Source organism: Lachnellula hyalina, assembly GCF_007821495.1.
Source record: "Lachnellula hyalina strain CBS 185.66 chromosome Unknown contig00015, whole genome shotgun sequence".
In the NCBI taxonomy this organism is placed as follows: domain Eukaryota; kingdom Fungi; phylum Ascomycota; class Leotiomycetes; order Helotiales; family Lachnaceae; genus Lachnellula; species Lachnellula hyalina.
This window is the reverse complement of record NW_022157129.1, coordinates 286,425-302,560: the sequence shown is the minus strand read 5'-3', so window position 1 is coordinate 302,560 and position 16,136 is coordinate 286,425. Positions and strand designations below refer to the sequence as shown.

The 16,136-nt window shown below is 47.5% G+C and overlaps 8 protein-coding genes across 8 annotated transcripts; 3 read left to right on the top strand and 5 right to left on the bottom strand.

Moving 5' to 3' along the window:
* Positions 1–731: 731 nt before the first annotated feature.
* Positions 732–1,219, top strand: CYC (Cytochrome c; the record flags this gene model as incomplete). The annotated part of the gene is made up of 3 exons (XM_031145941.1): positions 732–935; positions 1,044–1,138; positions 1,195–1,219. 3 exons carry the CDS (start codon positions 732–734, stop codon positions 1,217–1,219), a joined length of 324 nt encoding a protein of 107 aa, XP_031008515.1.
* Positions 1,220–2,594: 1,375 nt separating this feature from the next.
* LHYA1_G000951 (putative AAA domain-containing protein) lies at positions 2,595–4,187 on the bottom strand (the record flags this gene model as incomplete). The annotated part of the gene is made up of 2 exons (XM_031145940.1): positions 2,595–3,214; positions 3,302–4,187. 2 exons carry the CDS (start codon positions 4,185–4,187, stop codon positions 2,595–2,597), a joined length of 1,506 nt encoding a protein of 501 aa, XP_031008518.1.
* Positions 4,188–4,258: 71 nt separating this feature from the next.
* LHYA1_G000950 (putative AAA domain-containing protein) lies at positions 4,259–5,209 on the bottom strand (the record flags this gene model as incomplete). The annotated part of the gene is made up of 2 exons (XM_031145939.1): positions 4,259–4,795; positions 4,874–5,209. Coding segments are annotated over 2 exons (654 nt in total), but the record flags the coding sequence as incomplete, so codon positions are not given.
* A 269-nt stretch (positions 5,210–5,478) lies between these two features.
* Positions 5,479–6,195, top strand: CHMP6 (Charged multivesicular body protein; the record flags this gene model as incomplete). Its single annotated transcript, XM_031145938.1, has 2 exons — positions 5,479–5,522; positions 5,571–6,195. 2 exons carry the CDS (start codon positions 5,479–5,481, stop codon positions 6,193–6,195), a joined length of 669 nt encoding a protein of 222 aa, XP_031008445.1.
* Positions 6,196–6,726: 531 nt separating this feature from the next.
* LHYA1_G000948 (uncharacterized protein) lies at positions 6,727–9,765 on the bottom strand (the record flags this gene model as incomplete). The annotated part of the gene is made up of 6 exons (XM_031145937.1): positions 6,727–6,877; positions 6,939–8,104; positions 8,179–8,949; positions 8,996–9,250; positions 9,303–9,422; positions 9,472–9,765. The coding sequence occupies 6 exons, from the start codon at positions 9,763–9,765 to the stop codon at positions 6,727–6,729; spliced, it is 2,757 nt and encodes a 918-aa protein (XP_031008446.1).
* Positions 9,766–10,423: 658 nt separating this feature from the next.
* On the bottom strand, positions 10,424–11,584 carry LHYA1_G000947 (putative mitochondrial carrier protein; the record flags this gene model as incomplete). Its single annotated transcript, XM_031145936.1, has 3 exons — positions 10,424–10,785; positions 10,835–11,447; positions 11,474–11,584. The coding sequence occupies 3 exons, from the start codon at positions 11,582–11,584 to the stop codon at positions 10,424–10,426; spliced, it is 1,086 nt and encodes a 361-aa protein (XP_031008490.1).
* Positions 11,585–12,915: 1,331 nt separating this feature from the next.
* On the bottom strand, positions 12,916–13,380 carry LHYA1_G000946 (uncharacterized protein; the record flags this gene model as incomplete). Its single annotated transcript, XM_031145935.1, has 2 exons — positions 12,916–13,066; positions 13,115–13,380. 2 exons carry the CDS (start codon positions 13,378–13,380, stop codon positions 12,916–12,918), a joined length of 417 nt encoding a protein of 138 aa, XP_031008491.1.
* A 223-nt stretch (positions 13,381–13,603) lies between these two features.
* Positions 13,604–15,788, top strand: SPAC2F3.16 (putative RING finger protein; the record flags this gene model as incomplete). The annotated part of the gene is made up of 2 exons (XM_031145934.1): positions 13,604–14,869; positions 14,916–15,788. The coding sequence occupies 2 exons, from the start codon at positions 13,604–13,606 to the stop codon at positions 15,786–15,788; spliced, it is 2,139 nt and encodes a 712-aa protein (XP_031008488.1).
* Positions 15,789–16,136: the final 348 nt, after the last annotated feature.

The following is a 16,136-nucleotide window of genomic DNA, read 5'->3' as shown; positions in this document are numbered from 1 at the left end:
TGCTTCTTCCGCTTCTTCCAGAAAAAATTGTACCGGGTGCAGTTCCGGGTTTCACCGAGAAGTGGCGCCATACACCAATCAGCATCGTTGGATTGCTCAGGCGGGCTCTCTGTAGTGTGGCTGGTGTTAGACTCTCCGTGTCATCTCGTCCAAGTCTTAATAAAAGTTTCTTGGTCTTCCTTTTTGATCCTCCTTCTTTCCTCCATCATACCTAATAAAACAACAACACATCACCTCCACCTACTCAAAGTCAAGAACAACTGTACATTCTTTCGACTCTACACTTCTACAATTAGACAAGATGCCTTTCAAGGACGGTATGTACTTCGCCTTCATTTTTTACTTCCGGCTTTGATAAGAGCCACGTCACTTGGGGAGATGCGATTTGCCATTGAGCCTCGCCACGTCCGAACTAGACTGCGAGATTTGGATCATGGAATATACGAGAGACGGCGAATCTGATGATGGTGTTTGCATGGGGTTGAGGAGACGTTGTCGCCGACGGCTGCGTGGGCACTGTCGCCACCCCAGCTCTGCCGACCAGCTATGCTGTGATAGCATCAGCTCTGCATCCCGCTATCTCTCTCGCCTACACCATCTCCTACCTCTCTAGACTCAGATATCCAAATGACAGGCCTCTCTAGGCTCTCCGTCACAGCCGCCCCTTTGCGCCGGTAGTCCGGTTTTGTTATTCATCAACCTGCATTTCTCTAATAGACCTCTACTGACATATGCTGCGAATAGGAGACGCAAAGAAGGGTGCCAACCTCTTCAAGACCCGATGCGCACAATGCCACACCCTGGGTGAGGGCGAGGGAAACAAGATCGGTCCCAACTTGCACGGGCTGTTCGGCCGTCACACTGGTCAAGTCGAGGGCTTCTCCTACACAGATGCCAACAAGGCGAAGGGTATTGAGTGGAACAACGACACATTGGTAAGTTTAAAATCTCATGTCAAAGAATCTAAGCATCGAAGGCAACCTCGGTTACAAGACGGTAAAGACTATCAGAAGAAATATAAACTGACATGTGTGACTTGTTAGTTCGAGTACCTCGAGAACCCCAAGAAATATATTCCAGGAACGAAGATGGCATTCGGTGGACTCAAGAAGGAGAAGGACAGGAACGATTTGATCACGTACGCTCCCCTATCCCCTTCACTCCCCAAAGATCTTTTGCTGACAATTAGAACAGTTTCCTTGCCCAGGAGACCAAATAGATAATTCAACCCTTGGCATGTATTTATAATTAGTAAGCAAGCATACACGGGCATGCGGACGGGCGCTATTTGTACTCTAGGATAGATAGATAGACAGACGGGTGGGTGTCGGAAGGGCACCGTGTGATCAATACCAGAACTCAAGACTTTCTCCTCTTCTAATATTTATATTTGCAATATTTGACGGAAATTCACACAAGTTGGGATATGTATAATTCAGATCTGAGAATACGAGACAAGACTTTATGATCCGAGATTATCAGTAAATATTCTCCACATCAAATCTCTTCAAGACTATTCTTATGCTGTCTTTTCAAGTGATAAATGGCCTGGATTACCAGCGAAACGATGTCCCTGAAACATACATGTGGTATCTCGTCTATCCCATATACCTCTCCTACCAAACGCCTGCCTGTACTTTCCATCTTTCTCAATACTTGAAACCACCACCAGTAAGTACAACATCAAAATCCTACCACTCAACCGCCTTCCTTCCAGCTTTCATACTCACCAGCATCATCATCATGACCACCACCAAGCTTACTCCTTCTCATCACAACTCCCGGCCAGACCTTAGCTCGTCAACTCTCAAAATGCCTTCTTTCAAACCACCTACTGTAGAACCCCTCGCACTACTATAGTCGTAATTCTACCCAATGCAGCTTCCAATCTTAAAGATATAATGAATATCCTACTTCGAGTAGATAGATGCACCGATTAAGACATACCTGACGAGAATAGAGGTTGCGTATCCCAAATCCGCGCGTTTGCGTTTGAGTTCGAAAAGCGACATGAGCACTTCAAATACCATACCCAAGGTGGAAAGAAAGAAGGAGAGAAAGAGCAAAGGAAGGAAAACCGGTCCACGTTATAAACAAGGAGGACACGAAAGAAGGATATTGGCGGAATTGTAGTAGTAACTTACTGCTTCTCGTACAGGACGTTAATGGAATGAACGAATGAATGCTGCTTATATTGTCTCATAACTACGGAGGCAAAGAATGTAAAGAAATGGTGAACTAAATGCACGAGACTGAAATAAGTGCGAAGCGCAATAAGCTGTGTTAGATGATAGATGATAGAAAAGGGGCGGATAACAATACTATATGAGCTTGAAGAAGAAGAAGAAGAAGAAAATAGAATTGACTTCTAACTTTTGAAACACGCATTACTCTCCCCCACCTAAAGTACCTGGTCATCCCACCTCCCACCTCTTCGGGCTTTCACCGGAAGGTCCTTTGGTTGGTAGTAGAAGAAATTGCGAAGGCAGCAAGTAAAAGTATATAAACCTCTTCGTTTTGGGTATAATGCTAATGCTACAAACTGTAGACTATAAGCAGCCGGCTTAGGCTGGAATGCGTGCGGAAATTGATATCTACAATCCCCTCTCCTGTAGTCTCTGATACTTCCTAATGTCCTTGACGCTAGCCTTAACAGTACTCAATGCAACTTCCCAATCCTCTCTTAAAATTCTTAGTTCAGCAGCTGGTTGTCTAACAGGCGTCCTCATGTTTCTCTCCAGTGCCTCTATGGCCGCCGCGTGGTGCAGACTGCCTAAGTCAGCCCCCGAGTAGCCAGTGCAACGCACATCACGTGCAACACCTTCCAGATCATCCACCTCATCACTCGTAGCATCCTGAAGGAGCTTTCTGTACAGCGTTTTCAGGATTTCCACACGCTCATCGGGAGTAGGAAGGCCTATGAAGATCGAGGTGCCGAGACGACCTGGGCGCAGCATCGCTTGATCGATGATATCTGGACGGTTCGTGGCGGCGATGACATAGATGCCGGTTCTGCTAGACATGCCGTCAAGTTCGGTGAGGAGGGTGTTGACAACCTTGCTGCTGGCCTCACTCAGGGAATCGTCCCTCTTTGGTACCAGAGCGTCGAGCTCGTCGAAGAATAAGATGCATGGTACGGAGGATCTGGCTCTTTCGAACACCTGCCTAACAGCACGCTCCGACTCGCCCACATACTTGTTGAGGAGCTCAGGACCTGCAGTATGTCAGTATTGCCTGATCGATATTTTGGAGTTTCGGAGTGACATTCAAACGCAGATCAAGTGCTCGGAAAGTTGCATACCTTTAATAGAGATGAAGTTCGCTTTGGACTCATTAGCCACTGCCTTTGCTAGCAGCGTTTTCCCGCATCCAGGAGGCCCCCATAGCAAAACCCCAGCAGGAGCTGTGACACCTAGACGAGCGAACGGTTTGGCGTCCTTGATAGGCTCTACAATGGCCATCTGCAGCTGTTTTCTGACCTCATGCATAGCACCGATATGTGCCCACGTGGTGTCAGGAATAGTGGCGAATCCCTCACGTTTTGCAGACGGTTGGACCTTAGGAAGTGCGGTTAAAAAATCTTGATATGTGATAGGAACGTCTTCATCAGAGGGAAAGTCTCCCGCATGAGCAACGAGAGATCTTGTGATGAGAATAGCAGGTTGGGTAGCTTGAACGTCGATGTCCATGCCATTCTCTAACACTGCACGTTGCTTGATAATGGCCATCGTGCGCTTCATAGCTTCGGTGCCGGCGACCGATACAACATCGTTCAAGTCTGCTCCGACGAATCCAGGGGTGAGTTTTGCTAGAGCTCTGTAGTCAAAGGCCTCGGGTAAATCAAGCTTCTTTGTAAGAGCTTGTAATATCTTCTCGCGAGCTTGCTCATTAGGAACACCTAGATTGATTTCCTTATTGAATCTGCCGGCTCGACGAAGAGCTGGATCCAAGCTATCAGGTCGGTTCGTAGCAGCGATGATAATGACTGGCTTTCCCCCAGTCTTCTCCAATGCCATATCGTCCATACAGGTCAGCATTTGTGCCACTATTCGCTTCTCCATTTCTCTTTGAGCACTCTCTCGTTTGCCCATTATGACATCTATCTCATCAATGAAGACGAGACAAGGGGCCAGCTTTTTGGCTTCCTCAAAAACTTCACGGATCTTCTTTTCGGATTCTCCGGACATTCCAGCAACCAAGGAAGGTGCTGATAAAGGTATGTATGAGACGCCTATTTCTGCAGCAAAAGCATGAGCTATCATAGTCTTCCCACAACCAGGAGGACCATGAAGCAACACTCCTCGAGGAGGGTCTATACCCCTTCGTAGGTATAATTTTGGATAACACCTACAATCAAGATCTCAGAGTCAGTCTTGCCTCATGTGGTGATTTTGGGGGATGGAACAATCTTTCCGGGGGGAGGAAATCTTTCGAGTAGACACTTGTCCGAAAAGGGAACTTTCTACAAGGATATCTCTTACATAGGCATAGCAACAGCTTCATTCAAGGCTAGAATAACATCATCTACGCCGCCAAGGTCTTCCAAAGCAACACCGGTTGGTGGTTTCCGATCGAGTTCCTTCACTGGCCCTCGGTCACCCTTCCGACGTTTTGGTTTAGGCTCTCCAGTTGCGCTTCGGTCTGCTTTGGCTGGGGAATTCATAATTTCGCTATTTGGCATCGATGGGACTGGGTCAGTCGGGGTTGATTCCATTGGACTGTTTTCTCTTGGGGTGATTGCTGAAGTCGGGTTTGCCCACATTCTGACAATGCTTCTATTCATAATATTGTGGTCCTATGTAGAAGAAGCGTACGTCGTTAGCCTGGACATTCTTAACAGCAATTACACCCGAAATTTATGGTCTACTCTAACCTTTACTGGAGGCGGTACTGAATCGTCGATACCTTCGAAATCGCCCTCTAAGGAATCAGCATCGTCTAGCTCTTCACTCTTAAGAACGTCAAGAACACGCTCGATACAGCTCTCAAGTAACTTCTTGGGCCGCCGCTTCAGACTTGAGTTTGAATGCTTGATCCAATCGTAAACAGTCGAGACTGTTAGCTTATTCGCCGAAGCGTAATGCTGGTCATCGGCGAGCTTCCGAACTATCTGATATATCTCCTTATCTAAAGCCTGGCTAAGGGTTGGCCTTTGAGTGGTTCGCGGGACCATGATTTTGTTGGCGTATATGTCGTAGAAGAATGTATTCCTGGGAGTTGTATGATTGACTGGCGCGGGTAGATTCGACCTCGAAATACTGTGGGATGGTACTTTTTTTCTCTCGGCAACCAATCATCGTCGGTGTCGGCGATTGAAGATTGCGGTTCTTATCGATTACGATCTTGCACACGAGCATCGCATCGCCCCTTATCTGCACCTCACATGCCTGCCAGCCTCACTCATGACGACTTCAAATAGCATAACCCCCGCGACAGCAACATCATGCCATAAACTATAGCAGATACCCAGTAACGATAATGGGGAACTCGCCAAGTAGTCACAAGATATCTGCCCAGGATAAGTACGACCCCCCCTCGGCGAGTCATCACTCAATTGCTAACCTAAGCAGGGCCATCCTGGACATGAAGAACCAGCGCGACAAGCTACACCAATACCAGCGGCGCATCACCGTGCTCACCGATCGCGAGAAATCCATAGCGAAGGAGATGCTGGCAAAGGGGAACAAAGAGAAAGCACTGTTAGCGTTACGGCGGAAGAAGTACCAAGAGTCCCTGCTGGCGAAGACGGATGCGCAGCTGGAACAGCTGGAGAAGCTGACCAGCAGTGTGGAGTTTGCGCTGGTGCAGAAGGATGTGGTATTCGGTTTACAGCAGGGCACGAATGTGCTCAAGGAGATACATAAGGAAATGGGTGGATTGGAGCATGTGGAGAAGCTGATGGGCGATACGGCGGAGGCCGTTGCGTATCAGCAGGTCAGTAACTTGGGATTGGTATATGGTATCTGGCTAATGTTTGTACAGGAGGTGAGTGATATGCTGGGAGGTCAAATATCGAATCAGGACGAAGATGAGGTCGAGGATGAGCTTGAGGCTCTCGAAGCAGAAGTTACCGGAGTACCACTTCCCGCGGTTCCTACGACTGAGCTACCTAGCGAAGCCAAGAAGCAGAAAGAAATAGCCAGGCGGCGAGAAAGGGAACGGGAGAAGGAAGAGCGTACAGCTATGTTTGCATGAGAGGATCTTTGTTGCATTGGCAGGCGTTGTGAGCATTTAAATGAGTAAATACCCAAGATTTTCAGAATTTAAGACGATTGGAGTTCCTGGAGCAGCATGCTGAGGGAATTGTATATATTTGGGGAGCCTCGCTTCCACCCATAGGTAGGCTATGATATAGAGAGATACAGCTTAATGCCAGACTTCTTTTTGTGCGGCTATCCGAGTTGATATTAATGAAGAATCTTTTTCATTTCCATAATTCATAAAGCGTCGATTGGGGTATTCGCCAAAATCAAGAATATTGTTGTCCCTGAATGCAAAGTTCCGAAACTCCACGCTCGACAAATTACCACCGATGCAATGCAGAGACACTTCCCCCAACATAACCAAACAGTAATACAATCATAATGTAAATATGGCGACACTCCAAGCGCCAAAATTCTTCCAAATGCAACCTTCACTGACGTCGCCCTCCCCCACACAACACCTCCTGATATCACTGCTGTTTCATTCGGGGTTCGATATATGTTTGAGGGATTTAAAGTTCTCTCAATCAAGGGTGACGACTTGGCGCCTGGGTGGCCCATGGGTCGCGCGCCCATGATTTATTGTTAGAGCCGGACTACGAGCAGCGTAACGTTCGTCGTAAAGCGGCTGGTTCTGCTCATAAAGCACAGGCCGGTGTTTTTCTTCTCTATATCTTGGTCACGCAAATATGCGTCAGCAAACCTGGGATATGAACTGACAATGAGTGAACTTACATAGATCTCTCCTCGTATCGTACTGGAGACCTTGCTCTAGCTGGAGGAACTGATGAAGATGATCCAGTATCATGGCCACGGGAAATATTGTCTTGAGCAAATTTCTGACGCTCCATACGAGGTCTATCACAGACGGCAAAACCATTTCTACCTGAGACCTGGCCATCAAGCCGAGATTGGGAGAGTTCGTGAGAAAGAACTTGCTCTGAAACAAGAGGACGATGGCCTATATCATAGGAACGAGAAACCGTGCTGGAAACAGGAAAGTTGGAAGACTGGCCCATTTGGAAGCCATTTACATGGTGACTAGGCTCGTCAAGTCGAGGACCACAATCAAACTCATGTGTTCTCATATCTTGAATCTCTCTCCCGTTCTCACTTGCATTGACCTGTCGACGATAAACGGGCTCACCAGCGGTTTCACGAAGTGGCATTGGAGAACCCATACGACGTGAAATACGAGATCCTTCTCGGTAGCCAGTATCAACTGTATCTCTCCTGAAATACTCATGAGGCCTTTCAAGGCTACCTGTGCCGGGCGCATCGTATACAGGAATCCGTTCGGCAGAATGATATGAAGAACGAACACCCCCCAACAAACCTTGACTAGATTCAGACTGCATAGCAGAACGTCGAACAGGAAAGTCTCTTGATTGAACAGATGATGGTTGCATAAAATGAGAATGAGCCGGCGGCGATGTAGCATGGACAGTATAATCACGAGATGGACGAGATCTAAATTGACCGGAATCATCTTCGCGCACCATGCGTCGACGTTTAACATGGGGACTATCATCATCAATGACGATTACTTGCCGCCGTGGTGGTGATAGTCTCTGATCATTTACCGCCATTCGAGGATGTGATTCCTGAGGGGGATTAAAGCGATCATGAATATCGCGCCGCTCAATTACATGACGTGGCTGATTTATGGGATCGCCAGAGGGCATTTCAATTGAAGGCACAAGCATGTCCTGAAGGCCATGCCTCTGTGGAGTTCTTCTCACAACTTGTGATGGTCTCTGCTCGCTTACAGATTGAAAATTGTTGCCATGATAGGGCAGCTTCTCAGGGTACATGCGCTGTTCAGCTTGTAGTGTTGATATTACCTGGTTTCCGGGCATCGAGATTCCTGGGGCCGGTCTATGCATTGAGTGATGGGAAGTCTATTGGTATTAGTACTGCGGATCGACCCTACGACGACCCCACGGTTGTAGGGAAAATATATATTTGCACTTACTGGACGCGCCATTGAGCCACCGCCTAGTCGTTCGCGATCGAACTGGCCTTGCTCTGAGCTTCTGTAAAAAGAATGTGTTCGGTTTTGGGGATATTGGGCTACACTATGAGTTGATGACGTTACCGTAGCTTGGGGTCGTCTGTTGGTTGAGTTACTAGATGGTCTGATACCGTGGTGTGCAGGAGCTTGCCTCCCTTGGGCCTCAGTCCATGCGTCCCGGTAACGTTGATTCCCTCTTCGTCTTCCTTCGTTGTTGTTCTGGTCTGTTTTTGACCTAGTACGCGAAGCGATTGCGTCTTCTGGTCTTGGTGTACTTCCAGTTGACCATTGACGAACCATGCTCTGAGGTCTGCGGATATCTGGGTGAGCTAAATGCGGCCGTTGAATAGGTGGGTTTCGTGGAGAAAGGACTTCTGGCGAGCTTTCAGAAGTGACTTCCCCTTCCTTATCCGAGGCGTCTTCATCAGAAGTGATTCCATCCTCACTGTCGTCCTCATCCTCGTTCTCAGAATCGGTAATGACAACGACTTCACGCAGGATTTCATCTAGTTGATCCCTACCAGTCTCCTCGTCGCCGCGCCATTTGACAAGGATATCTAAACATACTGGTTCAACTACCTTACGAGCGTTCATCCATTGCGTCTCTTTTAGGAGCTGGTCATATCTTGTGTGGGTGTGTCTAATATGGGCAAGAACGGCAAGTTGAATTCGGCGAGATAGTGGAATTCCCGGCTGCAAACCAACAGTCTTCTCCCCATGGAACAATACCCCCTAGATCTATCAGTATCAAGCGCACGGTGACATTCCATTCACTTACCTTTTGGAAAGCGTGTTCTAAGATTATAGTTCGGTCGGTATTTGGTATCCTAGGGAATAAATCTCGTATTGCCGCATTGGCCTGCTTGTTTATTTCCTCCTGAGATTCCGGAATAGGTTCTACTTGCCCTGGGGTGAACGAGCCAAGGATTGTGTCGCCAACGATGGCGCGAGCATCATCAAGTATTGCTTCTCGAAAGTGGTATCCAGTCCGGTAGGTATGTTCAGAGACTTTCGAAACTCCTTCCTTCGAGGACTGTGGTAAACTGTCAGCTGGATCAGTACTTCTTGGAGGGCGATGCGCTTACCGAAACTATAAACATCATTGCATCTCTATTTCGAGAAAGATCTTTGCACATATTCGTTAAGTCTGGGTCACCGACGGGGACGAATGCGAAACCGGGAGGTGGGTTGATGTCTTTCGTAACCTAGAGATGGCAGGTCAGTAGACACCTCCAGAATGGCCGAAGGACTTACCTGAAACTCCAACTTCTTCTTCTTCTCCTTATTCTCTGCAAATTCGAAATAAGATTTATACTTCGACTTGACTTTGGGTACATTCAGCTTGCCAACAAGGTGAGAAGGAGCTGGCTCCGCCCATTGACCAGGTGTGATCTTCGCCTTGTCTCGTCTTCGTTGCTCAAGCTTACGAAGACGTCTATCTTCCTTGAGACCGCCAGCGCGGACATTTTTGACAGTTTTGCCAGACTTTGCTGCCACCCGCAGCACTGCCTTACTTATGACTTTTCCCTTCTTTTTCGTCCTCGTCATCGTAGCGGAACGCAACCTACCTTTATCGAACACACCTGCTTGCGTTAATGCGAGACAACCACGATATCAAATAACCCTACAGCTCCAACAGCAGAGACTGTGATGTAAATGAGTTGTGTCCTAGATTCAGGATAGTGTCGCAATGCAAGTAAATGATGAGGAAAGTCGTTGGGCGACATACGAAGTAGAGAGGGAGAACGCCCGACGCCTGTCGCCCAGTTCCAGTCCAGTCCACCCGTCGTCAAAATTACGTTCATTAGCGCGGTTTACCCGAGCCGAGTCTGGACGTACCCGATCTGTCTGCCTCCCCGTTTGTTCTAAAGTATACGGCATTTGAGAGATGTAAAGATAGGTTTCAAGTTAAATAATTGAAAGAGGTTTCCCTCAACGTACAGCTAAATCTTGAAAATGAAAAAAGACCAGTCATTGTAGAATTGCTGGTTACGCTAATGCGCATCTACCAAACATAAGTTCTCACGAAGTTATCCATTCTTGGGCATTGTTACTAACACTAAAGATGTGATTTCATTTGTATCAAATCTGGTAGAATCCCACCAAGTTCTAAGTACATGTGGCCCATCCAAGCCGTTCATTTGAAGTATTTACCGTAACCTGCCCATAAACTCCAAAGTGATGCAATGCAACCCATGATTTCCCTTTAATCCAGGGCATTAATCTGTTTCTTGATAAACTCGAAAACGGAAAAGAAGATCGAGTTTACAACGCAGCTTCGACCCATCGAAACCCCCAGCCCACGGTACAACTTCCTGTTGAAAAATTCTATCCTGGGGGCCTTGTTGACTTGTTCACCCTTGGCGACTGTCAAGCAATTACGTTGGTAGATGCTTTTGGCAGAATCTATAGGGTAAATCAAGGCCCAGCTTGCAACGCCACATAAACCACCCGCAAACAGTACTGACAATGGATTGGTTGGTGAAGAATCTCCAGTATACGTCGTTATCAGTTGTTTGCTACTCTCGTACGTCATAAAGTATATTGAGGTACCCAGCGTATCTCTCACTACAATATTTTCAGTGAGGGTTTTGGGAGCAATATATGGATGACTTACGCAAATGGAGGTTGAAGCCAGAATACAACCCTGCAATTCCCCGATGCTTGATGATGTTCTTGGCAGTCTGAAAAGTACCCTTATTTTGGTAACTTGACGCAACAGCTCTGGCAGCTCTACCCTTGCTACTCGAGATACCTGTAGCATCCGAGACACTCGAATGCTTATGGGCCATAAGAACAGAAACCTGAGCGGAGACCTTGGTCAATTCGAATGGACCTAATAATGTTAGCCAGAGTGGAGCAGGATAGGCGTTCGACCTACAAGCAACCAGTGTAATGAAAGAGCCCGCCGTGGCTCCCGCAGCCCCAAAGCAAGCGAGTGTAGACAAATTAGGATAGGTGCCGGGAGTGTTGACGTGAATCAGCGGATCCAGACCAAAGTTCCTCTTGAACCACGCAGCATATGTATATTTCGATTTCTGATATACGGAGAAAGATATAGTTCGAACCAGAGTTACGCTGGCCATGGGAGCTGCAACTCCTCGAAAGAACCCTCGAAAACTTTCCGTCTGATAGGTGTGACGGACGCAATCGGCGAAACTGTTGTAATTATAGGTCTGCATGCGAGTCTTTACGGAATCCAAGGGAAACTGAGTAGTCAGATTTGACATCTAGAAGCTGGGAGATATAGACTTACTGCAGCAAATGTTGAGAGGACACTGCTAGCAGACGCCGCCACCTCCGTACGATATCGCTTGAGCCATTTCTTCCGCTTCGCAGCGTTGCTTTCCTCAACCCGGTCTGCCATTGTAGGTTGTGGAGGGGGTCCGCGATATGAAGGAACGCCAACAGGCATGCTGAAAGGGCTTCGTGTCCACGACAGGTACTGCTGGGAGGAACGCAGTCCTCAAGGCCAAATTAACGGCGAGAAAACCTCCATGAAGGAAGCCTTCACGAGTCTTCGCCTATCGAGCGAGCAGGAGAGTGAGCTCACTTCGCGAGTCAGTCTGCGAAGATGTTGGAATGTAACGGTTGAAGGGTGTGGTATAAGCGGGGCGGGGTCGATTGGTACACAATAGGCCGTACCTGGAAGCTGCAGTCTGGTGAAGACTTGAGAAAGGTAAGGATTGTTGATGATTGCACATGGCAACTCACAGTACCGTAGTAACCCACGTATCTGATGCCAAGAACTGGCTGACTGGGTAGTATGGGTGCAGACGGGCCACCGTAGCCTGGGTATGATGCGGTAATGTAATACCCCTCGATTCAATATATTGTCAAATCCACCCACAAATTCCTTTGCTTTGATGTATTTATCTTTGTATTTGTTTGTATATATATTTGTTTGTTTCCCTGGTCTTAGTAAGTTTATGATGAACAGCAGTCTACATTCATTTGAGGGAAATCATGAGTCACAGCAGCTTTGATGGGGTTCTACGTGCGGGTTTCTGGTCGGAGTACTTACTGTACCTACCTACAGTATCTATCATTATAAGTAGCAGTGATCATTGATCAAGATGTTCCATACCATGATGAACTCATTCTGGGAGGCTTGATGGATTAAGCTTATTATTTACATGGTTGAATGAGTTTAGTGTAACAACGGTTCTTCTTCATCTAATTCCAAACAAAATCAAACTCTCCTCATCCTCATCCTAACTCGGAATAGCGTTAGTTAGGCTCGCTGTACCGTAGTACTTTCCAGGCATATCTTACTTCTCCCCAGATAGAAATATTGTTTGAAATGAGATGGAGCGATCTGAGAAGTCCTGGGACTTAGCCTCATCTCGGGGTTTGTCCGTTGACAGATGTACTTCAGCCAGCTAGCATAGACATAGCAATAAATGCCCTTCTTGTTGCTTGAAGGGTTCCCGGATCTTTCCTCCTGGGCTCGACATTGGGTCCTAGGTACACGGAATATGGAATTGAGCTTGCTTTGAATGTCACAGGCCCGAAACTCCGGATTCCACTCCGATCTCACTCCAACCCCTAGAGGCTGAGCCTCAATCCCAGGCCCATCTTGGATTCTCTTTTCCTCTTCCCTCCCCTTGAAATGAGCAAAAGAACAGAATGACACCGTGCAATATTTGTGTATCCCGAGGAATGCACGTGACGACACCTCGAGGAAAGTTGAGTAGCTTAACGCAAGCAGAGACCCATACTATCGTTGAGCATTGCCAAGGTCATGTCATAATGGAGAAATGCTGTGCGTTGAATGTTTGCGGCATTTAGAGAGCTAGGTTGCTCATAGAATTTGTCAGGACGTCTACTATGGCGTTGCATTCGAGCACTGTACATTGTTAACTCGAAACTTTGCCTCGATACAGGGTATACATACTTGGCAGTGAAATAGCCTCGTGTGAGAAGTAGATTCTTGAGTATCTTGTGCTCCAAGCCTGTTTCTTTAGCTGCTCCATCTAGAAATTCAAGCGTTCTTTGTATTTTTGCGTTGTCAAAATTTCCTGGTTTTCCATTACGATAGGCTTCTCTCAGTTGATCCCTAGCAACGTATCTAGCGGGTTTGGAAAATTGAACTCCTCGCAGTAGGGCCCGATACATATGCCGATATGAATGTATCAGCTCAAGATGCGTGGCATTCGACATTGGGGTTTGCGTATGGTAGGCGTTGGCGTTGATGTATTGCTAGGAGGACGTTCGGGAGCTCAAGTCTCCAGCTGTCAAAGACCGGCCGGCGCACGGTTCAAGTCTCCTTTCGTCATCTTGACTTGACTCCAACTATAGACTCGAACCGCCAAGCAACTTTGTAGACTCCCCACGAAACATTTATTATTACGAATGCTCTCCAAATGAGATCTTTGTACCCCAAATGACATCTCTCGTGTCAGATTTCCTTATAAACCCCGTTCTACGCCAGGCCCGCCGCTTCTCCCGCTCCACCTCATCAGGAGACCATATCGATCCCGTAACGAACCAGCGAACACCCTTGGAAATTCGCCATGAGGTTGCTGTCGAGGATATAGCAGGACATCTGGAGGAGTTGCGCGGGCCAGGGATTGAGGGGGATGGAGTCACCGAAAGTCTTTCGGGGGCAATTCTAACCTCGTCTCCCATCGAAGAAGACGGAGGACTCGATGCAGAACTACAAGCACAGGAGGCAAACGGAGCAAATGGTCCCCCTTCATTTGAATCTGCGTACATATCACCTTTGCTTGTGAGCTCTATACGATCGAACACCGATCCAGTCGACGATGATGTCTCGGACAATCCATCATTTGGAGTTCCCTCGCGATTCCGAACGGACTCTGCAACGAGTGCCACATTTAGTACGAACCACACTGTTGTTGATTCGACCATGAGTCCCGCCGAAGGACCTTCAAGACGCTCGACACAAGAGCTTAGGCAAGGCTCTAGTCACCAGAGAAACAGCTCACTGCCAGCAGACGATGGGATGGGTGCTCTACGGCAGCAAATTATCAGCATACAAGCGATGGATGTTCCGAATGAGGAGAAAGCCCGTCACATGCACAAGCTTCTTACTCGAGGCTATAGTAGAGCTCAAGAATTCCACATAAAACTCCAACCTCAAGCAACAGCACCAGAGGAGATGATCAGCCAAGAGCGACCTGCTACGCCTGGGTCACTGAGCTCCTTCATATGGCAAATGAATGGTGCACCAGAATCTGGTCTTGCAAACCATCAACACACATTTCACCTCTCGCCAGAGGATCTGAGGCCGACTTTTTATGAACCGTTATTCATTCCAGAGTTGGACGCAGATGGAGAAAGTCAAATTGAAGATGGTATTCCAGTACTAGGCTGCCCACATTACAAAAGGAACGTAAAGTTACAATGTTCAACCTGTGATCGATGGTATACCTGTCGGCTGTGCCACGATAAAGTCGAAGACCACATTTTAATACGGAAGGCCACGAAAAATATGCTTTGCATGTTGTGTGGTTGTGCTCAAGGGGCCGGTGAGGTCTGCGTCGAATGTGGCGAGAGGACTGCGTGGTACTACTGTGGTGTCTGCAAGCTGTGGGACAATGATTCGAGTAAGAGCATTTATCACTGCAATGATTGTGGCATCTGCAGAAAGGGTCGCGGCCTTGGCAAAGACTTCTTCCATTGCAAGGTTTGTTTCCTTTTAATGATTTGTATTGCTTACTAATTATTCCTAGACTTGTGGCGTCTGCATGTCTATGTCTGTGGAACATTCTCACAAGTGCATCGAACGCGTCTCAGATTGTGATTGTCCAATCTGTGGAGAGTACATGTTTACCTCGCCCTCTCCGGTGGTATTCATGCTCTGCGGACATAGTATCCACAAAGCATGTTATGATGAGCATATGAAATCTTCTTACAAGTGCCCGATTTGCAGCAAAAGCACAGTGAACATGGAGTCACAGTTTCGAAATCTCGACCGAGCTATTGACAGTCAGCCAATGCCTCCCCAGTTCCAGGACACAAAGGCCATGGTATCATGCAATGATTGCTATGCCAAAAGTGCCGTGAAGTATCACTGGCTTGGGCTAAAATGTGCAATATGCGATTCATACAATACGGCACAGCTTTCAATCTTAAGCGACCCGGCCATCGAAGTCCCCCCTATCGAAAATAGAGAATTGGAGCTTGTTTCGCCTCCTGACTTAGGGAACGGGGAAATAGCGTCATCGGGATATCTTGGTGTTGGTCCGCCACGAACCCGAAGGCATTCTTACCACGTGCAGCCGCCAATACCAATCGAGGGATCAAATCGATTCTCCCCGTATTCAGCTCTTCAGCGATTGGGTAGATCGGTGTCTCCAATTCGGGGTATTGGATTATTTGGAGAGCCAGCCGGCGCCATGGCAATTGAGACAGATGATTCAGCAGAGGAAGACGAACTCGACTTCTGGGGCAGAGATGAACCACGAAGTGTGACATCAGGTGAGAATATCGATGAAGTGGAAGAAGACGCTGAGTCGGATGATGACTCGGCTATGGATGACTGCGATGATGACGGCGAGGACGGCGATGATGAAGACCAGTTTGAGATTTTTGGGCATCGTTAAATATCTGGGTTGGGTCTCGGAGAAGGGGTTTGCATTTGGGCCTGGCGTTTCTGTACCATACGACATATTATGATTAGGGCATATCTGGATTCGTAATTCATACCTAGATGTACGAACGGGAGTTTGGTTATGGGATGGGCTCAGAGAGATTGTATTATGAATTCAACATCCGCTTTATACTTCAAATTGATGCATCTTTGTGGATTGGATATTGTTCATCGTAAAATCAGGACTTCCTTGCCCTCGGAATATAATCGTAATCCATGTCCATGTGGTGCCACTTGGGTACCAACGTGTGCCTCTGCCCCACTCGAAAGACGCCCCCGACGCCTGTCCCATGAAGCATGA